At 36.7% G+C, this 27,138-nt stretch overlaps 1 protein-coding gene across 1 annotated transcript in view; it reads left to right on the top strand.

Moving 5' to 3' along the window:
* The window catches only part of hcrtr2 (hypocretin (orexin) receptor 2), a 37,586-nt gene extending 13,233 nt beyond the window's left edge, over positions 1–24,353 (top strand). Inside the window, exons 2-7 of the mRNA XM_002934850.5 lie at positions 3,258–3,436; positions 4,870–5,113; positions 16,710–16,825; positions 19,206–19,423; positions 20,025–20,146; positions 22,392–24,353. Coding sequence (XP_002934896.3) covers positions 3,258–3,436; positions 4,870–5,113; positions 16,710–16,825; positions 19,206–19,423; positions 20,025–20,146; positions 22,392–22,618 — 1,106 coding nt within the window. The 3' untranslated portion in view covers positions 22,619–24,353. The remainder of the gene's footprint in view (positions 1–3,257; positions 3,437–4,869; positions 5,114–16,709; positions 16,826–19,205; positions 19,424–20,024; positions 20,147–22,391) is intronic.
* The last annotated feature ends 2,785 nt before the right edge of the window (positions 24,354–27,138 follow it).

Below are 27,138 nucleotides of genomic sequence, written 5' to 3'. Positions count from 1 at the left end.
TGCTTTGCTACATCCCATGGAGAACAACCCTATGTAGCTTCAGACCCCCATTTCCTTCCCTTTTATGCATTCCTGTAGTATGTCCTCTTCTTCTGTGGGACACTTGGGTGCCTGCAATATCAATACCCCCCACCACAGGCATTGCTCTGTGCATGTTTATTGGGACTGGTACAAAACAGATCAGCTGGGTAAACAGGTGTTGGACTGTTAGTTGACCTTTTGGCCTGGTAATATAATGGAAGAAATAAACTAAACTAATAGCATACCTCCAGAAAAATCTAATTGATCTACATGTACACTTAGAACTGTATACTTCTGCTATGCATGAGTAGCTTCCACAAAGTGAGGGGTTAGGGAAAAATGCTGTCTACCTTAATGCAATAAAAAAGGTTTTATTAATAACCACATAAATAAGTTATTTTCTAATAACCATTTCACTCTCCATATGGCCTTAAATTTATAGTTGATGCAGAGGAAGCAATTACAGCAACACATGATTGAGCTCTCTCAGCTGCAGTATTAGAGTAAGGCAACCGACAACTGGTATTCGCCTTCCATCATGTTTATTTTAATTAGCAAATCCTTCTGCTCTATCTGTCCTTCCAACATTTCAATTGATTTGTGGCAGGTGGAACAGACATAATAAAACTATAATGAATCTGAATTAACAAAGTTGTTTTCTACACATGAATCCTCCGCATTTTAACCTTTTTCTGAATGTTTTTATTTATACATACTGTTTGTAGATCCAGTTAAGATGGGTATAATTACTGATATCCTTCTAAGTGTTGGAACCTTTTCAGGGTTCTTCCTTCTTTATGGTTCTTTTCTTTTTTGAGGGTTGTATATATTTTTCCCAATTATTTACAATTACCCTCTATTTTGCACAATTAGCAATGGATTCTATTTCTGTTCTTGATAGGTACCCATACTGCATCTATTGTAACTTGTCTTGTCTCTTGAGGCATTATTAAAAGAAAATAATGAATTTGGATAGGCAGACATGGGAGAGTTGTCATTACTTGCTACATGGTGCTGCATAAAAGCGGCATGGTAATCATTGTATATTAATATTATTTACACTGCACTGTCTTTGTGACATGATCTTCGAAGCTGCTAATGTACCCATTGTACTGATATAAACATATGATCTCACTCTGAGAACAGCTCTAGAAAGACTTCATTACATCCATCCAAAACATTGTTTTATTGAGGTTGTTGACTGAGTTTTGCCTGAAGCCTCTTACATGAGATGGGAAATATACTACATTCTGGCATTGCTGCATGGATTTAATGGTTTTTAGTTTTGTAATCAATGTCCTGTATTTGGCAAAAAAGAGTAGAGCATTGGTGAATAAATAAGAATTTCTAATACAATTTTTAAATGAATTGATTTAGTTGAGGAAATATAAGTATTTTGGCAACCTATAATACTAATGATCTGTCATCTTATGCTATGATGAACAGCTTCAGCTTGCCCGGGTACTTGTTTTCTGGCCTATCGACATTCATGTAGCAGAAGTTAAGAGTATTTAGCAATTTTACTATCACCTAAAGTATAGCAAGAACATAAAAATATTTGCATTGTAAGGCTGTCACATGTAGCTTTTGTCACAGTTGATTTTCCCATAAAATGAGTGGGAAATTGGGTCTGTGACTTTGTATTTGTCCCTGTGATCATTTTCCCTGGGGTGCTGTTGAAAAGTACTTCTTATAACACTTGCCTAAAGGTCATAGAATCTCCATGAAGCCTAGAGCATTTTCTATTCACCGGATCCTGTAAGCACTATACTTGTGCATACATCCCAACATGTCTATTTCCAAAAAACAAAAAGTACTCCCAATTACGTCCTGACATGTCCCAGATTCATAACAGGTATTTTATTGCCTATCGTAGATATCTGGGACATAGCTACAAGCAAAAAAAATGCTAGCAGTATAAATTTGCTTATGTTTTCATTTTAAAGGGGTGTTTAACTTTTAGTCTGTTATAGAATGTCCTATTTCAAGCAACTTTGCAATTGGTATTCATTATTTATTTCTTATAGTTTTTGAATTATCTGCCTTCCTCTTATGCATATTTCCTGCTTTCAAATGGGGGTCACTGACCCAGGCTGCAAAAAAAATCTGTTGTTCTGAAAGCTTACCATTTTATAGGGATGCCCCAAATCCACTATTTTGGGATCCAGCTGAACCCCAAATCCTTCAGAAAACATTCAGTACTGAACCAAATGCAAAGGGTTCACACATGGTAAAAAAAACTTTCAGCTTCCGTGTTTATATAACTAAAAGTCACGTGATTTAAAGGATTCCGATTCAATCCATATTTAGTTCGGCCAGGCATGTGGAGTCACCAAACCTGAATCCTTAAAGGAGACATATTGGATGAATGGGGAAAAATCTTAATTTTGTAGGCAATTATGAATAATATACGGTGCTGGTTTTACTTTGTGCTAAAAATTAATCCTATCTGTAACAATGGCCCCTTTATTGGAGCTCCCTATAGATCCTATCACTCCTCTGAAGGAGTTTGAAATGAAGAGTGGGCGTGTCCTAACGGTCCCTGTCAGAAGCACAGTAGGAGGGGGAGAGCCAATCACAGCCCTGCACTCACAGACAGGCTTCAATTCCCTATCAGGTCAGCCTAGCTGCTAATTGGTTCCTATCCTACAGTTCAGTGTACTGAGAGCTCATCCAGAGAATTCAGCCAGCAGGAAGTGGAACAGATGGGCGGGGCTAGTGGGATTTTGGTGGAATGTCTCAATAAATCAGTCTGAAACACAACTTTTTTAAGCACATTCCTTCTATATCTAGAGGAGTATAATTCACTGGTACATTCTTAATTTTTATAGGATATGTCTCCTTTAATCTTGGCCAAATCCCGTACCGAATACTGGATTTGGTGCATCCATTTTATTATTTGCTACTTTTTATTGTTTATCTTTTTATTCAATTCATATTCCAGTCTCTCTTAAAACCACCGCCTGGCTGCTAGGGTAAACATGGCCCTAGCAACCAGTTAGCTGCTTAATTTTCAAACCGCAAATTGACTAAGAACATTAACAACTCAGTTTTCACATTTGCTAAATTATTCATTACATATATAACATTTTACATTAATTAAATGGGTTGTTCACCTTTAAATGTAATTTTAGTATGATGTAGAAGACATTTGGGTCCATTTATTTTTAATATTCTTAATTTGTATTTTGGTAGTAGTATATCAAGTTACATTGACATGTGTGTATATGTATTAGTTTGTGTTGCAGTATGGAAGAACCATCACATGAGGACAGTCACCAACTATTTCATCGTCAACCTCTCACTTGCTGATGTGCTTGTTACGATCATTTGTCTTCCAGCAACTCTGCTAGTTGATATAACAGAGACATGGTTCTTTGGGAAGACTCTCTGCAAGGTTATTCCTTACTTACAGGTACAGTTAGTGGATTTTGTCTTAAATGGGGTTTCATATAGGTTATAGTTGTATGTGAATACAGTAGAAGAAGCAAATGTAAATATGTTCATAGTATTTACATGTTATAAGCAGCAAATTATCAATGAGAGTAACAGCAACATATGGAACAGTGCAGGTATGGAATCTATTATCCTGTAACCTATTATCGACAAAGAACCCAAGTAATAGAAACAGGGTCGGACTGGGCCGCCGGGACACCAGGAAAAATCCAGGTGGGCCCCTGGCGGCCCAGACCCGACCCTTGCTGGCGATCCCCTGCCCGATTGTTCCTCCCCTGAAGTGTTAAATTTATGCACACTCAGGGAGGATGTCGGGTGGGGGCCCCTGCGCGGGGGGGGGGTCCCCTGGTGGGCCCTGCAACCCCCAGTTTCTGAATAGAAATACCCCTTATCTGAAAAACCCAACCATTTTAGTGAACAAAGATGAGAAATATGTGGGTGTTTTATATATACATGTTAGTACAGGTATGGGATCCTTTATCTAGGAACCCGTTATCCAGAAAGTTCTAAATTATAGGAAGTCATCTCATGTTTTAAACAAGTAATTACATTTTTTGCAAATGATTTCCTTTTTCTCTGTATTAATAAAACAGTACCTTGTACTTGATCCCAACTAAGATATAATTAATCCTTATTGGCGGCAAAACAATCCTACTGGGTTTAAATTAATATTTAAATTGTTTTTTAGTGTTTTTAATGTATAGTGATCCCTTATCTGGAAAACCCCAGGTTCCAAGCATTTTGGATAACAGGTCCCACACCTGTAATAATAATATTTCAGAACATTTCTTTCACAGCTGTTATTATCAATGGACATGGATGTGCTATGAATCAAATAGGGCTAGATTTGTTAAATGCTGAGAATATAGAGAGAGGTTCACTCAGCGCTGCAGTATTGAAATATGGCAGTATTCTATGCAGCTTCCAGGGTCAGTTATTTACAAAAGTTAAGGTAGTCTATGTTAAACCCAAATCACAGAAATCAAGCCTAATTTATTCATCTCCATTTGGAATACTTATATAATATTATTACTTATATAATATTATAAATATATAATATTGCTTTTTGCATACATAGGACATTTTAGGAATATATAGGGTTATAGGGAAACATTATTTAAAAAATGAATGCTAATTTGATAGAAGAGCACAAGAAAAACAGATGGCTTGACATTAAAATATAACTACTAGTTTTGGAAATTGTCCCTTTAATATTACAGTCCATGACATGTTGTTTAAGTATGAGTAAAAACAGACACTTGAAAAAATAAATTGCAATAATTATACTTTCAACATTTGCCTTTGTATAAATGAACCTCTTACTGTAGGTTACAAAAAAATAATAGATTTTATGAAAGGTTTCTAAATTCTGTTTTTTATTTTTCCCTTTAGACTGTGTCTGTGTCGGTTTCTGTGCTAACCCTCAGTTGCATTGCCCTGGATAGATGGTATGCAATTTGTCATCCATTAATGTTTAAAAGTACTGCCAAAAGAGCACAACAGAGCATCGTTATTATTTGGATTGTATCCTGTGCCATAATGATTCCTCAGGCTATTGTCATGGAGTGCAGAAGTGTGTTTCCAGAATTAGCCAACAAAACAATCCTATTTACTGTCTGTGATGAGCGCTGGGAGGGTAAGTGAGCCACTAAAGGTGTCATCCCATTAATAAACTTTATCAAACTTAAACATAATAACAAATAGTTTTTATTTGTTTTTGTATATTCAATAATGATGGGAATATCTGTATTTTGCATGACAAAGAATGCTGAATGTTAATTCACATCAGTATTAGTAAATGGCACAGTATTAGTAAATGGCAAGTTGCTGGTGCACACTACATTGCATTGTGGGTAAACAAGTCTGGTGATCTGAACATGTATTTACAGTGTCAGACTGGGATGCCAGGGGCCCACCAGAAAACCTTAGACCATGGGCCCACTACCAAACTATTTTTCATCTACCTCTTACTAAACCTCCATATTTTCCTAGTTTTTTATGTTTATATACTATAATCTATTCTTCTATAAATTTAGTTGTTTTATTCTAGTAGAAAAATAAGTAATGGCCACATAAAGAAACTATGCCAAATGTATGACCTACATTTTGTCAGTATAGTAGATCAAGTTGATCTATAAGGATCTTCCTAATACTATTCCTCAAATATTACTGGACATATAATTGCAATTAATAAGATGTAGTAGTCATAGTGGCTGAGCCATTTTTCTTGAGGTTTTTGTGTACATAATACAAATGACATGCTTATGGTGATACAGGGATAATGGAAATTATACTATATTGATTTGATTACTGAGAACACAATAATTACTACATGTATAGGTGTTACAATTTAATCTTATAACCAATTGTATACAAGTATAGGATATATTATCCATAATGCTTGGGGCCTGGGGTTTTCTTGATAAGGGATCTTTCTGTGATTTGGAGAACCATGCTTTATGTCTGCTAAAAATAATTTAAACATTAAATAAACCAAGTCGGACTGTCTTGCCACCAATATTGCTTTATGCAGCTTAGTTACCATCAAATACAAGATACTGTCTTATTAAAGAAAAAAAATAATTAAAATGTGCTCTATCTATGGATATTGAGTTTCCAGATAAGAGATCCCATACCTGCACTCCAATTTTCCAATTAGTCCAATCAGTTCCTACAGTGACTTATTATCCCACATGATTTGTCTAAGGTACTGTGCATCTACACTCACTTAGTATTAGGCAGTTGATAAAACTTAAGGTCCCCATATACGAGCAAATCCGCTCGCTTGGCGATGTCGCCAAACAAGCAGATCTTCACCTGATATCCCCACCTACAGGTGGGTGATATCGGGGAGCGTTAAGGTTAAAAAAAAATAATAATTCGAAGGGACCGATATCAGCAGCTACTATCGGCCCATGTATGGGGATCTTTAGAGACATGGAATGAACCACACTGACGAGAAAGTAAGTCTCCATACTTTTTATAGCTACATTTTCAAGAATGGTAATGCTACTGGTCACAATGTTAATTATTTTATAAAACTGCCACAGATTTCACAGGTCCTGAGAGGATGTCAAGATTATCAGTTTTACAAGACAGAAAAGCCGGATTATACTTCTTTTTGACATTATGAAAAGTCCTAAAGTGTAAAGACGTTTTTCACTCAAACATTTGCTCTTGATAATTTGGTGGAATATTGGCACGCTTGATTAATTAAAACTTTAAAAGGAGAATTGAGAGTGTTTATTTTGCATGATCTTGTGGTGTATATGCATTGATCAATCATAGTAAACATGGAGAATTGTTTTTGGATACCCCATAAAGGCTGAGTTAAATATATTTTGTATAGTGTTATGTGCCAATTTACTTTACAAGAGTTGTAAAAGATGGTTGTGTTGTGACAAGGAAGCACAGACCTTATATTGCGTGTGTGTGTTTCTCTGTGTGATTGTATTTGTCATTGTTGCACTGTACCTAGAAACAATAGATATCTATTTGGAAACTATGGAGTTAATGCATTAAAAGTTGTGAATTCTGCTCCAGTTCTAGTTACCCATAGCAACCAATCTGTGTGTAATATTATGTGATCTGTTGGTGAAACCAAACATCTTATTGGTTGCAATAGGTTACTAGGCATTGGTTAAATTACTCACTATGAATTTGTATTGATTTGTTAATTTGCCACAGCATGTTACCAAATTGTATGTGGTATCTAGTGGCATAAAGGGAGTCTGAGTGTACAAATAACAAAAACAACCTCCAGTATCCCTAATAAAGTAATATTCCCATGCATCTATGTGAAGGAAGTTCCATTCAGGGAAAATAACAAAGAAGTAACCTCTGACCTTGTCCAAGTGGGAACATCTCATTCCAGGTGCTGCTGTCATAACATTGCTTGGTATAGGTTTCCCCAGGACATTTCTTTTGTTGTTTAGGTCTTGGGTCTTGACGTGGTCATTTCAAAACATTGAATTTTCTTTTCTTCATCCATTTTCTTGTAGACTTTCTTATGTATTTGGAATCATTGTCTTGCTACATGACCAAATTGCACTTCAGCTTCAGCTGATGGACAGATGGCCTGGTATTCTTCTGTAGAATTCTTTTATATAAAGCAGAATTCCTGCTTTCTTCGGTGATGGTAAGTTGTTTAGGACCTGAGGCAGCAAAGAATCCCATGACCATGACATTGCCACTAAAGCCCTGCTTAATGATAATACCATTCATTTGTGAAAGTTTATATTCATGCAATGCTTGCTGACTTCCTTCACTTTCACTATAAGTGACTTTGGGCTCTGGGAATTACTTGCTACTAAGCATGTATTGATCTTTAGGTCGTTCCCTGGGTCTGTTCAGAGTACTAATGAATTCACAGATCAAGAATGATAATGACCGTATGAACTAATTTTGCAGAACATTTTTGGCCTCATATATATATATATATATATATATATATATAGCAGCTAAAACTAGAAAGCTTTGTTTCATAAATCTGCAAACATGTAAGTGATTTGTGTGTGTTGCAGATGAAACATATCTCTACTTCTAAACATTAGAGAATGCAATGTTTATTCCCCATCCTTATACTTATTTAACTCAAAAGGTTTAACTTTGTCTCGTCTGTCCATGAAACTTTGATACAGAAACCACCCAAGTGCTTTTTTGCTTCATAGTGAGGAAAGAATTCCAGCTTGGTATTGCTATTAATGATTCCTGGGTGGGATTTTGTGTTTTGGTGCACTTTTTGCCATGAAGGCCCCTGTTGTGATACTTTACTATTGTCCTATTCTTCTCTATTTTAGGACTATACACTTGACTCAGGAATGTAATTTGATTATTGCAAGTATTGGCTGTTGGAATCAAGCAACTGTGTTTTGTTACAGTTTCATGCAACATGTTAAGTTGTCTTACCCCAGCACCATCACTATAGTTCTTAGTAGAAAGTGTAATTGCTTGCTTGATACCCAACATAATAACATGCAGTTATTGGTTGGTTTCTTTTTGATGTGTTATGGTTTGCTATCTTCAAAATCCCTAGTACTGTACCTAGTAATATTGTACACATCTGCCTTTCATAACATGTATCCTTTTAGTAATTGACAGGGACAGGGGAGAAGATCTAAAAAAGCCAATGATGTTGGTTTTATTTGCAGGGATAAAATGTTGAAGATCTTGTTGGGGATGCTTCTGTTTTAAATCCTGGTTTACTTTAACTGGATTCATCAGTTGCATTATTCTACTTATACACCATCATTTGGAGTTATTTGAACACTCAGCCTTCCTTTATTTATATATGTATAGATATTGCATTTCTATGTACATGACCTTGAACAAAAATGCAAATCATTAAAGTGTTGCATATTTTTTTAATTCTGTAATGTATATGTTATCAGAAATGCAAGTAGACTCCCTTTTAAGGCGAGTCAAGTGCCACCAGATAAAAGATTAATTTTTATTAAACAGAGTAATACCCCCTTGGCTTCCTGTTAAGGAGGCCCTTGGTCTATGCTCTCTACATTTGTTTTTGGTATGTGTCATAAAAAGTTGTTTGAGCTGTATGGATGTGCTTGCTGAACAAAATGGCTTACTGGGAATCCAGACTTGTGTTTTGTTTTGTTTTAAAAAAAATGTACATTAAAACCCTTTGTTTTTTAAGGTTTTATACTAAATTGTTTTTAATTAAATATTTACTTCAGCTAGGCCCCTAAACATAGGCTGATTAAAAAAGAAAAATGCCTACTTAATGCAAATGGCCTGGGGGCTACCTAAATATGCTATATATTAACAATTCAAAAAGGACAATTGCACACCGGGTACCTTAAGAATTATTTGATGCTTTATTTAATTCATCTTAAAATTACAGACCAGAGTTTTGATCTCCACCTTTATCAAGACCATATTCACATTACATATACAAAAACATACAGAAAAATGATGCACAACAGGAACTTTTAAATTATTCAACCCAATAAATGTAACTTAATTTGATCCTGTGCATCAGGTTCTATGGGACCAGAAAGCTGAATATTACAGAGAGGCTATCTCCCATAGACTCCATTTTAATCAAAGCACAAAATCCATCATCAGTTTCACTCCTGGCAGAGAATTCCCAAATGTTTTTCTTCTCTTTAAGAAGAAAACACATTAAGATGCAGAAAATGGAACTGACTTTTTCAATCTAGAATCTTTTCAATTAGATTAGCAGAATTGTAATAGAATAAAAAGCTGAACTTTGACATTTTTAAAAAGTGTTCCATTACTGAGTGTTGTGAAACCGATTGCATTCATGCATTCATTTTCCTCTCACTGGGGATGTGATAATAACATGATTGCACATCTTTATTTAAATGTTCAGTTTACATTATGGTTTGCAAACCTGCCTTTAAAATCTCAGCTGACGGAATACAGTTAGTCACATTACTTTCTCCTTTTATAATTCCATTTTGAAACAAACTGGCCTGAATTGTATCCACAGCACCGTCACACACTGGGGAACGTGTAATGCACACCTTAGTAGTAAATAAACTGGAGGATCACATCTTGTAGCAATATAACTAAAGAATACTTTATTTACAGTCACCAGCACAGCTTTTTGCACCATTGTTATCACACTAATTCCCCTAAAAACTATATGGCCAGGCCACTGGGCCCCAAACTAATGCCTACTTCACTGCTCCTTCATTCCTTTTAGGGATGCTTTTAGCACAGAGGTCAGTCTTGTGTTCGAGGTACTAGGGCCCTACTTAACATATAGGGTCCCTCTTTCAACTGGGTCTCTATCTGGGTGAGGTACTGTTGGAACCTCAGCTGCTCATCTCAATAACCTCCCACTAACTTTCACCACCTACAGTGAGCTCCACCAGTCTAACCTGCCACTGTCTAACCTAACTACCCTAACTGGTGTCATTCACTTGCTTTTCTTATCAGCCCAAGAGAAATAAGTTCCCTGTTCTCTCCCTTATATAGCCTAGTGGCTAAACTAGAAAAAGCAGCATTTACATAAAATAATCTATTCTACTCGTTATACTTCCCCCTTGGTTACCCTAACAACATCCTTGTTGTTAACTAAACAAAACACACACCTAACCCTTCTCCCCCCTCCCCTTCTTAGGGGGCTCTTTAAGACTGCCTCTTTCTATAACCGATCCTTGATCATTTAGAAATTTGCAGAGACCAAGCCTTCTGAGCTCCTGTCTCCTTTCCTTCTCTTATTCTGCCTTCTTGGTTTTTGATCACTGGCCTGGATTTTTGATTGTCTACTGCCTTCCCTGACATTGTACTCTGTTTGCCTGCTGCCTGCCCAGACCATCTCCTGTACTAGGACTTTGCTTGTTGTCTGTTCAGAATCAGAACATATTAGAAGGAATTCTGGAGGAAGCCCATGATTGCTCCTAAAATTTCTCACCCACCATTGCGCTTTAAAGCACAGCCAGGGCAGTTTGGTTTAAAAATGAAATATACACAAGAACCCTGAATTTCTGAAAAGCAAATTTTAACTTCTTAAGGGCTGTCCTTCAGAGCATAGATTTCGGCATTGTGTTTTCTGCTAAAAACACGGAACAAAAATAATATAAAATCACATTAAATCATTACTGTTCTCAATTTATTTCCTTAAGAAGAAAATGTAGAAGCACTAAGAACCAAGCTATGTTGCGTATTTCTTAAGTAAATAAATTAATAGGGTAAAAAAGAAAAGGGGGGACAGAATCTGCATTTAATGAATATAAACACTATTACAAATGTTGTAAACAGTAATCTGGAAGCCAAAGATGGAAAATGAGAAGCTCATTGTGGCAGAGGCTAAGACTAACCCCAAAAGTTTTTTCAAGTATGTTAATAGTAAAAAGATGCAGGAGTATGGTATGTTGTGGGAACAATATGGGTGCATAATGCAGTACAGTGTGAAAAAGGCACCAGTGCCAGATGAAATTCATCCTCAAGTACAGAGAGAACTTAATTCAATTTTAGCCAGGCCTCTATTTCTGTTTTTCTTGCTTTCACCTGGTATGCTACCTATGGATTGGAGGAAATCTGATGTAATTCCTACATTTAAAAAGGGATTACAATCTCAGCCTGGCAATTATAGGCCAGTAAGTGTGACATCAATGGTGGGCAAGTTATTTGAAGGCTTGTTAAGGGATCACATTCAAAATTATTTTTTTGGAAAATGACATTATGAGCACTAATTAATGATTTCACCAAATCTAACTTTATGGGTATATTGTGTGGAAATGTACTTGGATGAACAAAAATATCTCCTTCTAACAGGCAGCTCTTAGATAAGTGGCCTTTTTTTCTTGGAAGACGAGATGTTAAAGGTTTATTTTAATTGTTATTAATACTAATAATCATAATAAGGATACAATGTGCCTTTTACAAGTTTATCGGTCTATCCTTTACTAAGAAAGGAAATCATTGTGTTTTAAATGGTTTCATTGTTTCATTTTTTCCATAGAGTTATAAAGTATCTTCAAACAGATACTGGTCTTTGAGAGAAGTAGTAGGAGCTTTAATCAGAAGATCACTCACAGATAAAACTACCTTCATTGATGATAGCTTTATCAGTATTACTGACTGATGTTGCCAAACCAAAGAGAATTTTTGTAACTTTAAATATTCTGCATAAGTTTGTTCTCCTTATAAAAAGTACTAAAATATATTCAGGCTTAGGTTATGTTCCTTTGAACTTCTCTCATTTAAAAGAGTCAGATGCTATGGAAGCATCGTGGAATTTCTCAAAGGACAGATTCATCATGTAATATGTAAGTTCATATTCAGTAACACATTTCTGCATATGTATATTTAAGGACGTTGTGCTGGAGCATAAAAAATGTTCTAGGGGTTCAATAGAATTAGATAAAATGAAAGACATCAAAAGTGGTTGGGACAGAAGGCAAAATAAATAGGCCAGTACAGTGAAAAATCCATATATGAGTTGAGTTATGGCACAGTCAGACATTTGTGGCCTTTTATGTTTGCTGCTGAGGTTTCATGGTTATTATTTTTAATATATAGGCATATGCAGCATATAGGAATATATGAATATGTTGCATTTATGTAATTTATGCAACTTTATACCACATTTATTCATATTACACCAGAAACACTGCAAAGAACACCTACTTAGCAACGGTGAGTAGTGATGGGTGAAAAGTTTCGCCAGGCATGGATTCGCGGCGAATTTCCGCGTTTCGCCATTGGCGGATTGTTTCGCGAAACGGATGAAAAATTTCGCCGCGGAAAAATTCGCCGCACATCCAAAAATTGTCGCCGGCGTCAAAAAAGAATAGTCGCGGGCGACAAAATAATAGCCGCGGGCGACGAAACAATAGCGCGCGACAAAATAATAGCCGCGTGCGACGAAACAAGAGCCGCGCGACGAAACAAGAGCCGCGGGCGACGAAACAATAGCCGCGCGACAAAACAAGAGCCGCGGGCGACGAAACAATAGCCGCGCGACAAAACAATAGCCGCGGGCGACGAAACAATAGCCGCGCGACAAAACAAGAGCCGCGCGACAAAACAATAGCCGCGGGAGACGAAACAATAGCCGTGCGACAAAATAATAGCCGCGGGCGACAAAATAATAGCCGCGGGCGACAAAATAATAGCGTGCGACAAAACAATAGCCGCGGGCGGCGAAACAATAGCCGCGCGACAAAATAATAGCCGCGGGCGAAAAATTTTTTTTGTCGCACGACATTTTTGCCGTTTCGCGAATTTTTCGCCGTTTCGCGGATCTTTTCAAAGATTCGCGAATTTTTCGGCGAAGCGAAACGGAACAGATTCGCTCATCACTAACGGTGAGTAGTGTATTGTAAATTGAGGTTGCTTGGTTTAGATAACAAAGAGTACACCCCTTAGTGCTTATACTAGTCGCACTTGCACCTCTGTGTGCTGCATTCTGCATTTATAGCCAGACCAGCACAAAGTGCAGAGAGAAGCACCATGGCCCTCAGCTTAGCCCTGTCCTAATTGACACAGGGCCCGATACATGCTGGACATCCTGCAGCTCCCTACCTTGTCTTTCTGAATGATGCTGAAGGAAGGGATGGGAAGGGAGCAGGCAAGAGGACACCTACGTGCAGTGTAGAGCACTGAGGCCTGCAGCCATTTGCAGACAGCTGAATGCAACACCAATTGTGCCTTTTTTGCACTTTGCACACTGTTCAGTTTTGCAAATGAGGACTTTTGTTTGGTATTATAGAGTTAAAGTAAGTGAACCAGAACACCAAGGGGTCATTTTAGTCTGCTTGAACTAGGAATTTGTGTCACTTAGGCTAATCACAGATGTTGTAGGTCCTTCACTGCTTTTATTGTGCTGGTGAATACCTGATACAGCCTTTGCCTTCTGACATTTTCCTCAATAGCATCTCCCTGCCACTATACACACAGGGTGGAATTTGGCCCAAAGATGCACACAAGTGTTTGAAGAGCTTAAATCTACCGAGTATGCACAGTTGAAGCAAATGGCAGGTAGAAGATAATGTTAAGAAAAAGAATACAAAATGGGCTTTTTACTTCCTAAAACCAGTAAAATATAGCAGAATTTTGGTGAGCAGAATTTTTCAGCAGGTATGGATTTGCTGCGAAATTCTGCCTTTCACCATTGGCAAATTTTTCCTCAATACAGCCGTCAAAATAGACAGAGACAAAAAGAGTGAGGAAAAGGTTGCAGTCATGGTAAGTGCATTTCATAAAACTTTCCCCACTTTGTGATAGATTCTGGACAGATTCACTCATCACTATTTATTGCCACTTTTTAAGTTCTTGGAAAATTGATGAATAGTATTAATAACTACAATATGTTAGAGAAAACAGTAAGCAAGTTAAAGGAACAGTTCAGTGTAAAAATGAAACTGGGTAAAATAGACAGACTGCGCAAAATAAAAATATTTCTAATACAGTTAGTCAGGCAAAAATCTATATATGCTGGAGTGGGCAGATGTTTAACATAATAGTCAGAACTCTACTTTCTGCTTTCAACTCTCTAACCTCATAGTTAGTCAGTGACTTGGGGGGGGGGCACGTGGAACATAACTGTTCAGTTAGTTTGTGAGCACCCCATTTTTTCCATTTACTTTGACAGGGAACATTTTCAAACTGCTGCCACACTTACAGCTTTGAAGCTTCACTCCCCAAACTTGAATAACATAATCATGGGGTCACCCTGAAGGAAACAGCAGCATCTGTTGGATAAGCCAAAGTGGGAGGGGCCAGCAACAGCCAATCAAATTTCACCCATTGACTTTAATGGGGAAATTGAAACTGCTTCCAGTCCTACAGGTTTGAGGCTACACCCCCCAAACTTGAATCAGATAGTCATTGGGTTTTTTTAGTTTAAATTTAAAATGCTGCCATTCTTATACTATTTACACAAGGGTCCGCAAACTTTGCAGAGTTAGTCACTGGGTGACAATAATTCAAGGGTGAAAAAAGTGGGTGAAGCCACACACAGCCAATTTATTTAAAGGGGAAGGAAAGGCTAAGTCACTTGGGGTGCCAAAATGTTAGGCACCCCCAAGTGACTTAGATCGCTTACCTTGTACCCCGGGCTGGTGCCCCTGTTAGGAATAAAAAGCACCAGCCCGGGGCACCTGTAGGAAGCGCTTCCTCCTTCCTCTCTCTTCTCCCGGCGAAATCCGTAGAGTGAAAAGCCGACTTTCTTGTTTAAGTTCGGCTTTTCACTCTACTGCGCATGCGCGCGCAAGCGAAAAGGAAGGAGGAAGCGATCGCTGCTACCCCGGGCTGGTGCTGTTCCCTCCGAACAGGGGCACCAGCCCAGGGTAGAAGGTAAGCGATTTAAGTCACTTGGGGGTGCCTAACATTTTGGCACCCCCACGTGACTTAGCCTTTCCTTCTCCTTTAATTGATTTTAATGGGGAAATTTAAAGGGCTGTCATTCTCACACGTTTAATGTCAGTGTTCCCAAATTTTTCACAGTTGGGCACTATAGGATTAAGGTTAAAGGTTAGAAAAAGTTGGTAGAGCCACCAACAGACAATCAGATTTCACCAATTGAATTTCATTGGTTTATATGTATACTGCTGCCTTTCTCACACTATTTATGTCAGGGTTCCCCAACTTTGCACAGTCAGTCACTGGTTGACTACATAGTCAAGGTTAGAAAAAGAGGGCAGAGCTACTAACAGCCAATCACATTTTTTTAAATTGATTTCAGTAGGGAAATTTTAACTGCTTCCAATCTCACATGTTTAAATCCAGTGTCCCCAAACTTTTCATAGTTTGTCACTGGGGGACTGAGGTTAAAGTTTAGGAAACGTGGGTGGAGCTTCCAACAGCCAATCCATTTCCACCCATTACATTTCATTGGTTTATATTTAAATTGTTGCCATTATTTAAGTATTAATTCCAGGGTTGTTAAACTTTGTAAAATTAATCACTGGGTATTTGCGGTTCAAAGTTGTGAAATGTGGGTGGAGACACCAACAGCCAATCACTTATTTACTTTCAATGGTGATATGTAAAATCCTGTCAGTCCCACAATTTTTACGCCTGAGTCCCTAAAATTTGCAAAGTTGGTCACTGGGGGACTGCAGTTCAAAAATAGGAAAAGTGGGTTGGGCCACTAACAGCCAATACGATTTCATCCATTGAATTTTATTGGTTTAAATATAAAATGCTGTCAGTCTCACACTATTTATGCCAGCGTGCCACTGTCTGTCACTGGGTGACTTCAACTCAAGGTTAGAAAAGTGGGCACAACCACCAATCACAATTCAGCTATTGACTTTTATTGGTTTAAATTTAATTGCTGCCATTCAGACACTATTAAAACCAGGGTCCCCAAACTTTGCTCAGTGGTGTTTACTATATAACTGTGGTCCAAGGTTAGAAAAACTGGGTGGAGCCAACAACAGCCAGCCAACCACAGATCAGATTTCATTCAATGACGTCACGTTTTTCAAACCAACATGAGGTTTGTTCTCAAACTTCCCTTTCTAGTTCATATTGGTGGCAAAACAATCCTATTGAGTTTTTTCAGTGTTTCATTGTTTTATTAGTAGCCTCGAGATACGGATATACAAATTTTGGAAATACATTTTGGCTATAACATATAACTACAAATTACCTTACATACACCTTATTCTTATTTGAACAGTTTGAAATATATCCAAATACAGTAAATGTGATTTCCAAAACAAATTCATGAAGTTTTCTGCCTAAACTATGGATAATTATGTGACTATGTTTTTTTTTCAAATTCATTTTAGGTCAAATTTATTCCAAAGTCTACCACATTTGCTTCTTTTGTATCACCTACATGGTCCCATTGTGTTTGATGATTCTGGCATACCTGCAAATTTTTAGAAAGTTATGGTGTCGTCAGGTAAGTGAGTACCATATTTTTCCTTTGTTTATAAAAGGACATGTTTGCTACCCATTATGCCATGTTGTAAGACATGGGAATTTGCAGTATAGCGGTTAAATTTATCAGCACAGTGGACCAGCAAGTTTTCACATGTTGTCTCACCATGTCCAGACACCAAGTCCTGCCTACTAGATGGTATTAGAGTACAGACTTGCCAGCAGAACACAATAGAAAATGTCATAGACCATGCACCACCTGGTGGTGAATTTTGTTTTTTTTTTCCCCCCTCTGGAACAAACATTTAGAGACATAACACAACATGGTGAAGGAATTAGGAATGGGACTCCTTGCAGTAGACTAATCAGCTCTAGTTGTTTAATGCTTTTCAGTATCTACTGTTTCAGTAAATAAGGGTCACTGTAAACATGTTGTTCTCAACTAAGTTCAAAAAAGAAATAAATATCATTTTTCAAACCAAGTGCAACATATTTACACATTTGATTAGGATAAATTAGAGATGGGACTCTACAAACTTATCTGTACAATATGGACCAGCAAATCATGGCCATTCTTCAGGTTTATCATATAAGGCTAATGGCAGACGAGGTGTAGGGCGGATATTTTCGGCAAGTGGAAAATCGCTTGCTGAAAATACCGCTCTACGCCTCCTACATGTGCCTGCACCAGAATGAATATATTACGCTCGAGTGCAGGCACATGTAGTCGAAATACGCATAAAAACGCAAGACTTTCAAACTCTCACGTTTTTATGCGTATTTCTGCTACATGTGCCTGCACCTGAGCGTATTCCATTCATTTAGGTGCAGGCACAAGTAGGAGGTGTAGGGCGGAATTTTCGGCAAGCGGCCCTACGCCTCGTCTGGCATCAGCCTTATATGATAAACCTGAAGAATGGCCATGATTTGCTGGTCCATATTGTACGTATGGCATTAGCCTAAAATAACTAGGTATGGCTACCTTATAACTAGATTAATCCATTTTGACAAGCAAGCTGATTTAAGATTAAAAGAAATTTTTTAAAAGAAAATTTTTTAAAAGAAAATTTTTCAAACTCAAATTTTTGCAACAAATAAAATGTAAAATTTGAACAAAAAACATTACAGTCTTAAACCTGTCAAGATTCTATCGAAGCATTTGAGCAAGTTGATTTTCAAGAATCGATAATGCAGTTTTTGTTTCTAATTAAATTTTCTTCTCAGAAAATTAGAACTGCTTTTAAAAACCTATTGTTTCTCCTACCACTATCTACCAATTTTAGCCATACAAGCGTCAGGTGTAGCTGCTATCTTGATACTTCCCATTGTTTTGCTGACTGACTGCTGAGGGGGAAAGTAGGGGGATCACTCCAACTTGCAGCAGTAAAGTGCTACTGAAGTTTATCAGAGCACAAGTCGCACCCTGGGAAAGGGGGAATATGGCTAGCTCCACAAATATGTTTGCGCTGTTGAAAAATGTATTTAACTGCAATATTCTACTGGAGAAGCTCTACTAACTGATGTGTTTAGAAATTTTTTTTTTCCAATGACAGCATTCCTTTAATCAATATGTTTACCAGTGTTGAATATCTGCTATAATTGCTAATTAAATAGAGCCAATGTAGTTTTCCATAAATGCCTATTTAAACAAACAACTCTTGATTTTGACTGTTTTGCTTTTTCTCTATAATAAGACAGTACCTTGAACTGGATATTAACTAAGCTTATTGAGATCCAGGTTAATAGGAAAAAAACTTCTGCTTTTTTAATGTTTAAATGCCTTTAGCAACCATATGATATGGCACTCTACATTACAGAAATATATTTTATCCAAAACCCCAGGTCCCCAGAATTCTGGATAGAAGGTCACATATCGGTATGAGCATGTAGATTGAATTCTTGCTTGCGTTTAGACGTTTAGACGTCACTTGGAATGTTTTGCACTAAAATGAATTATATACGGAGTGCAAACCTTATAAGATATGCACAATAAGCTACTTGAAAAACTTTATCCCAATACAAATTTGTTGGCATATGAAGTCAGTGTGGTACCTTTCAAAGCCAAACAATCAATAGTAAGGAAACAAAAAACAGGAAAGCCTGCTGATTTCCTTGAGCACGTACTTTATAGCTTAATTGCAGTGTTATTGCAAATTCAAATTTAGAGCTAAGGAGAATGTGGAATCGAAAGAAATTTGCATAGATGCAATACCTATTGGCTAGCTAAAGAAAATAATATTGGAATTCGCTATTACAAGATATCATTTGCAGAAAGTCATGTTTTTATTCTGGGTCAGCACCTGCCTTCTCTAAAAACCAAAAATCTCATCTTCACTTGACAAAATTGTAAAGAGGGAATCAATCAGCAATTGCTTTTAACTCTTCTCTGCTTTATATTACAGATTCCAGGAACCTCCTCTGTCGTTCAGAAAAAGTGGAAGCCCTTACAATGTTCCATTCAGTCTAAAGGGCAGCAATCAACTAAATCAAGAAATAATGCTGTGGCAGCTGAAATAAAACAGATTCATGCCAGAAGGAAAACAGCCCGCATGCTTATGGTTGTTCTGCTGGTTTTTGCACTTTGCTACCTACCAATTAGTATCCTTAATATCCTAAAGAGGTAAAGTTTGCCAGAGCTGTCATAAGATAATACTGTAACTGCACTATTTCAGTGAGTAAAGAGTAAATAATCTTAGGCAGATTTGTTGCACACACTTTGTCAGGTTTAAAAAATTCTCAAAAGCCTTTATTATAATATTAAAAGTAATTTGTAGTATACTATAAACAATGGTCTTTCAAGACAATCATTTTCCAAGACAGATTGTAGCTGCTCCCATAATGCAGGTAGAAATAAGGAGCCACACAATTGTAATGCTATCAAAATCATGCCAATGGTAATGCTGTCATAAGGTGCTGGCACTCTCAGCAGTAGCATCAGTCATCTCCTGGGGGATCTTGCAGTATGGCTGCCAGTGGATCCATATGCATACATAATGTTTGAACCTACCCCCTGACTCCCTGCATCTGGGTCCTTTACAGCCTCTATATGCTTGGCACCAAATCAAGTCTCCTCACTGGTCTTCCTGGCTACACAGATTTCCATTATAGCCTCCAGCATTTCTCAGGCTTTTTATAATCTGGAACATTCACCTGACAGTAACAATAGTACACTTTATATCAAAATGGTTTCACACTGTACTCACTAACTATGTCTTTTGCAGAGTGTTTGGAATGTTTACTCATACAAATGACAGGGAAACTGTATATGCCTGGTTTACTTTTTCCCATTGGTTGGTGTATGCAAACAGTGCAGCAAACCCTATTATTTACAACTTTCTGAGTGGTAAGTACATTATTTCATATTTCTTTTGATGGTTTTTTCATGAAATATTATGTGATCACTAGTGATGAGCGATTCGGTCCCATTTCGTTTCTCAACTAGAACATCTGTCTGTCCCACAAGGAGTTTCTAGTGAGCAATACAGGTATAGGATCCCTTATCCGGAAACCCGTTATCCAGAAAGCTCCGAATTACGGAATGCCCGTCTCCCATAGACTCCATTTTAATCAAATAAGTCAGAATTTTTAAACTGATTTCCTTTTTCTCTGTACTAATAAAACAGTACCTTGTAATTGATCCCAACTAAGATATAAATAATCCTTATTGGATGCAAAACAATCCCATATGGTTTAATTAATTTTTTATTGATTCTTTAGTAGACTTAAGGTATGGAGGTCCAAATTACGGAAAGACCCCTTATCCGGAATACCCTTGGTCCCGAGCATTCTGGATAAAGGGTCCTATACCTGTATACTGTATGATGCAACAACAATCTTGGATCTAGTAAAGATTGAAAGCATTCTCTTTTCTAGTTTGTTTTTTTTAATGTAATGTAATTGCCCGTGGCATCTCACCTATTATCACAACATTCTACTCTGGGATCAGGAATTCATGCTGCAAATGAATGAAAACCATAAGTGTAATGTCCCACAGAGAGATTAGTTGCCCACGATAGATTTCTGCCACTGTCCATTCCCTTTGTTGCTGGTGAAAAGGCATTTCGGAGAGATTAGTTGCCCACGGTAGCAGAGATCTATCGTGGGTGACTAATCTCTCAGTGGGAATTTACCCTAACAAGGAACTGAAAGATAAACACAGATGGCTCAGATATTATTCATGCAACTAGAGCTTGGCACACCATTCCTTTCAGTTGAGAAAAAAATGTGGCTGTGTGTGTACTAAATCCTACAATTAAGCCTGCTTCGTTTGTACATATTTGTAATCAACATATTGTTGTTCATATGTAAAAATTAGTTTGCCTTTTTAAGCAAGAATCCATGTTTTTTTGCACCTTATATGACATGCAAGAAAGCACAATTCAAAGCTCTACTCTGAAAGTCTTATTGTTATTGTAGTAATTGTAAATCATATTGGCAGCCAACAGTAAATCCAGCATATGGTCATAAAAGTGAGGAATAAAGAGATGGATTTTTCAAAATAACAGCTGGTTCATAGGGTGGTATGAGGATATCTGCATGTTAGACAGATACTGCTGGAAAGAACATTTGACTTGTATTTAGTTTTGTTATGTTTTAATTGTAACTGACTTGCTTGATAAAGTGTAGTATTGCTGCTGATATATACCTTAAATCGATGTACCTCCCTTAGTTTGCAAATTGAAAACATGAGTTTTATGCATAGACCTTTCGAACTCATTGGGTCCCATAGGTGCAACACATTACACTCACAAAATTGAATGCAAAGAGCTTATTCCATTTATGCATACAGTACAACTAGTTCTGCAGGTGCTGAATTCTGTATAAATGTAGACCAAGAAATTGCCACTTTGTTGGCATCAGCCTTGTTCCTTGCCAGCACCGATAACCATTGCCCCGGGCCGGGTGCAGGCACACGCAGCAGGAATGCATATTCACACATTTCCATTCCGAAATCAGCTGCTTGTGCCTGTCGACACAGTGGTTCCAGGCCCAGGCAAGGAAAAAGGCTAATGCTAGCATAGAGGCACATAAACTCAGGCTGAGAATCCACCACATGTGGCACTAGCCTCAAAAGCAGCATTAAGTACCAGGTTCCCTTGCACAAGAACTTCCTGAGTGTATAGAAAGCAGTTTGTGCCTGCCACTCCTGGAATAAGTGCTGCATGTATTGCCTTGCTCCTGTCCCAGGGATAAGTGAGATCATTTTGCCTTTAACGCAAGTTCATTGGCAGGATTACAGAAAGAAATGTCAGCACTAGTTTGGCAGAAATGTTATTCAGCTTACTGGAAAGAACTATAAAAATACATGTTTTTTCTACTAAAGTAATTTGTGCTCCATCTGCAAATTGGTGCAGTTTGTACAAAATAAAATAAAAGTACATTTGCATATTTAAGACTTTATTTGCCTCTCCTGTATTTCAATGAGTCCAACGCATTTTACCTTTACAAATAACTGCTTTGCCTTTCAGCAGTAATGACTGCTTTTGCGTCAGCATCTCTTTCTGTTCATCCAAGATTTAGAAATGTTTGTGAATAAGTTTGTAGCTTTGTTGAAATCATGCGAGTAATATAACCTGTCCATTTTGCAGGTAAATTTAGAGAAGAGTTCAAAGCAGCTTTTTCATGCTGTTGCCGTGGAATCCATAATAATCAGGACGATCGTCTCATTCGAGGCAGAGCAAGTACTGAAAGCAGAAAATCATTGACTACACAGATCAGCAACTGTGATAATGTTTCGAGACTTTCAGAACATGTTGTTCTCACCAACATAAATACTTTGAATGCAAATGGCAGCGGAGCAGTTCACAATTGGTAGCCTCCTTATGCCATGGTTACATGTTACAAAAGCAATTGAAAGTATTCACAAAATAAAGTTGTGCATTATTACAGAACAATTTTTACTTGATACGGTACTACTGACTCAATGGAAAAAACATTATAAATGTTGAAATTGTTAAGAATTAGCCATGGGATGCACTGTAATCATTTTTCAGATATGGAGCAATACTGAAAAGGCTGGATTTTGCCCCTACAGGGTGTCTAAATGTATGGTTTACCTAATATATATACTGTGCACTGGAAGCAATGATTTCAGAGTCATTTTTGAATGCATAAAAATCTTTTGATTATTAGTAATTATCTGCCACTTTTAAGATGGTGATGGTTTCCCCATACAGGGAAGCTCATGTACAGTATAGCCTGAGACTCTGTACACTGCTGCTGAAATCCATTGTCACTAGTAAGGACACAAAGTACAAAAGAGAAATACAGCATGATACTGAGGTTTGCTTGTAGCTTTAATTACAGTAAATACTTTAATTATACTTTTAGTTATTACAGGAAAGGGATCTGTTAACCGGAAACCTGCTATCTGGAAGCAAGAAGTTCTAAATTATGGAAAGGCCATCTCCCATAGACTCCATTTGATTAAAATAATTCTAATTCTTAAAAATTATTTTAAAAATTAACGAAGATACATTTACTCCTTATTGGTAGAAGCACAATCCTTTTGGGTCTAATTAATGTTTAAATGATAGATTCGGAGACCCAAATTATGGAAGACCCCTTATCCGGAAAACCCAAATCCTGAGCATTCTGGATAAAAGGTCCCATACCTGTATATGAATATTAATCATGTTCATTGTTGCATTTTAATTAATACAACTCTGAGAAGTACACTCCCTTGAATCATACATACCATTAAAGGCACACTTACTCAAAATCTACTCAACAGACTTTCCAATAACTGCTTAGTGCCAGTCATTATCTAGTACATGGATCTATTATCTGAAATGCTTGAGACCTAAGGGTTTCTGTATAAGGGATCTTTCTGTTATTTTCATCCATATCTTAAGTCTGTTAAAAATATTTTACAAATGAAATAAAGCCAATAGGATTGTTTTGCCAGCAATATGGATTGATGCTGCTTAGTCGCCATCGAGTATAATGCACAGATTTATTATTACAGTAACAAAGGAAACCTATTTTGAAAATCGAAACAATATGCTTAAAATGGACTTTACGGGTATTGGTCTTTCCATAACTCAGAGCATTTTTAATAACAGGTTTCTGGATGATGGATCCCATTCCTGTATAGAATTATTACAATTCAGGCAGGTGATATTGTGAATATTTATCATATGGCACTATGCTGAAGCAGACCTTCCATGCTCCATAGTATTTGAAGTGACTCTCTTTTATAAAATATTCTTACTTTCAATTCACTTCTTTTCTCTAACACCTGACTGAATGCTCTGTTGAAAAGTAACACAATCATAAGCATCTGCATGATAAGCATTTGCATGATTTTCATATAAAGGTTGCTGGCTAAATACTAAAAGCTGTGTGGATCTATCTGACTGCAATCTATCTTGTTTTGCTTCTCTTAATAAAGTAATTCTCAGCCAAGGTACCTAGCATGTCCTGTCCCGCCTATGTATTTACCTGTCTACTTCTAGATTCTGATATTCAGGGGATCATTGAATGGCCAGTATTGCTTTATAACTGGCAAATGTTTTGGCATCCCAATAAAAAAAGTGATAAATATCAAATGTTTATCCACCGTGTTATTTGAAAGTATTTTCTATATGAAAAGTGTTTGAAATAACTGAACGCATATTACTACCACCCATGATGGAATTTGAATTTGTACCAACATATTGCACGAAAAGGGAGTTGGTATTAGTAAGACAGAGTGAAAAGGGAATTACATTGGTAAATCTAAGACCATTTTCAGTCATCAGTTTTATAGCATTAGAATTGCACTTTTGTATGCCATTCCATTCACAAAAAAAGGCAAAGGTCATTAAATTAGTAGTAACTGCAGGCAAAATGGTAAGAAAAATGATCCTCTTTATATACTTAAGGTATTTTCTGTTTACTGAAATGGCCCAAATTTGGTCCAATTAGCCTTCCCCCCACACTTTTATTAATACAATTCTGCCTAGTTTTTCCAACAATTTCATTTTAGTTAGACAGTAGAATCCTTTACAAACCACATATCAAGTCATAATGCATAAACAAAATCAGCATAGATATTTTATATTGTATATGCCTATTTATGTATTTATTTATTTTTTGCAACCAAGATCATAAGAAATTATTTTATTCCTGTTATAATTGCAAGCTATCATTCTTTATAAAACAGAACTGCAAATATCATTACAAACCTTTGTTAACACTATTCAGTAAAAGAGTATTTAACGTGGAATGTAAGATAAACCCCAGTAGCTTTGGAAACTTTGTACAGTTTTATTTTTCCTAATTTAATTAACAATATTAGCCAAATGAAGCTATGGAGGATGATTAGGATTGGCCAGCCATGTTTGTTTACAATATAACTGAGCACACATACAGAATACCTACACACAGCCTAAGTCCCCTGTTAATACAGCAAAACATATTTAATAGCCAGTAATCCTATATGAATTTTACTGCATTTTAAATGTGTTTTTTTGGCATTTTTGTTTTTTAGCATTATGATTAAGTTAAATGCATTTGTGCATTCATCTAATGTTTAAATTATTTGTACATGGTAATCATTTGTTTGAATGTTTATATAAAATTAACCTCTGATCGTTAAGGACCATGTACAAATTTAAAAGAGATCAAAATATAGTCATGGACATTTTGGATCTCTCAGACATCAGACAGTACCAGTAATAATTTAAATAGATGATTACATTTTGATCTGTGTAAGAAATAGCCAATATCAATCCCTTCTAGTTCTTCTTACTCTATTATTGCTACTTTCATCTGCATATACAAAGCCATACAAACGCTACCAGCTACTTCTGGCTTCAGGGATTGCTTCTATACAGGTACTTGAACTCCTAATGATATCACTGCAGAACAAGTTCCTTTGTTCACTACTATTTCATGAAGGATTTGAGCCATTGCGTCCATATTATAATACGTGTTCATCTAATGAGCAAAATGTTCTATCATGCACATATATATATATATATATATATATATATATATATATATATATAAAAATATTGTTACCATTGTTTTCAGTTGCTAAATAGTATGCAATACGATTTTAGGCTCAGGAATGCTCACTGCAGGCACCTTGTTAGTAAATAAGGCCCGATTTGATTGGGCAGTTTGGATGATATATAGGCATATATAGCCTCTGGGAGGGGGGTGTATTGGGAAGTAGTTTTGATAGACAATCAAGGTGGGTTTCTCCTTTGTTTTTTAATTGCAACCATTTTTTGGGATAAAATCTACTGAATATATGAAGTATCTCTCATTTAAATTGTCAGGAGAATAAAAGAGAACTTAGTATTGCATTAAATGACCAACGAGAAAGTACATTTTCCTTTCCTGCCTTGCATATCAAATTAGACACCAAAGTAAAAGCTGCACAGAATGGTCTGTGACTTTGTGGTTACATCTTTATTGACAAAAGTAACATACAAATAGAATATGTATAGTGTTGCTTTTGAAATATTTGGTGTTCAGTCTGAGAATCCTTTAGAGTCCAGACTCATTTGATTTTCTCAGGGTTTTCTTTCTTTATCATTGATTGGCAATGTCAAACTACTGTATGTTCTGAAAGAAATGGACTGACTTATAAAAAAGGTAGGTTTTAAACAAATGTTAAATGAATGTTGTACAGCCACTGATGTAAATTGCCAGTGACATACATTTTAATGCTCAGAAATACTTTTCAACACAGCTTTTGAATATTGGGTCATCCCTATTGTCTTCATTTTAACAGTAAAGTATGGCACAATCAATAAAACCATCTGAAAAGTAAATAGTCAATGGATTATTTTTCATAGATTGCACACACTGATGGAATAGTTAGTTCCCATATTTAGCAAATATGGGCAAATGTAAGCAATTTAAGTCTTCTGGCCAAAGGTAGCCCCATTTATTTTAGGTCTATTTAAGGGAAACTATACCCCCAGAATGAATACAACAGATAGTTTATATTATGTTAAGTGACATATTAAAGAATCTTGCCAAACTGGAATATATATCAGTAAATATTGCCCTTTTACATCTTTTACATTAAGCCACCATTTAGGGATGGTATGTGTGCTCCCTCAGAGATCACCTGACAGGAAGTGACACAGCTCTAACTGTAACAGGAAGTAGTGTGGAAGCAAAAGGCAGAACTCTGTCCAGTCATTGGTTGATGTTGTCTAGCATGTATGTGTGCCTTGGCTTGTTTGTGTGCAGTCTGAATCCTATGATCCCAGGTGGTGGCCCTTAATTCTTAAAATGGCAATTTTCTGTACCCAATGGCACATACTACTAAAAAAGTATATTTTTATGAAAATTGTTTATTTAGATGAAGCAGGGTTTTACAAATGAGCTTGT

Source organism: Xenopus tropicalis, chromosome 5 (assembly GCF_000004195.4).
Source record: "Xenopus tropicalis strain Nigerian chromosome 5, UCB_Xtro_10.0, whole genome shotgun sequence".
NCBI lineage: Eukaryota > Metazoa > Chordata > Amphibia > Anura > Pipidae > Xenopus > Xenopus tropicalis.
The sequence above is the reverse complement of the archived record's forward strand: the minus strand, read 5'-3'. Positions and strand labels throughout refer to the sequence as shown.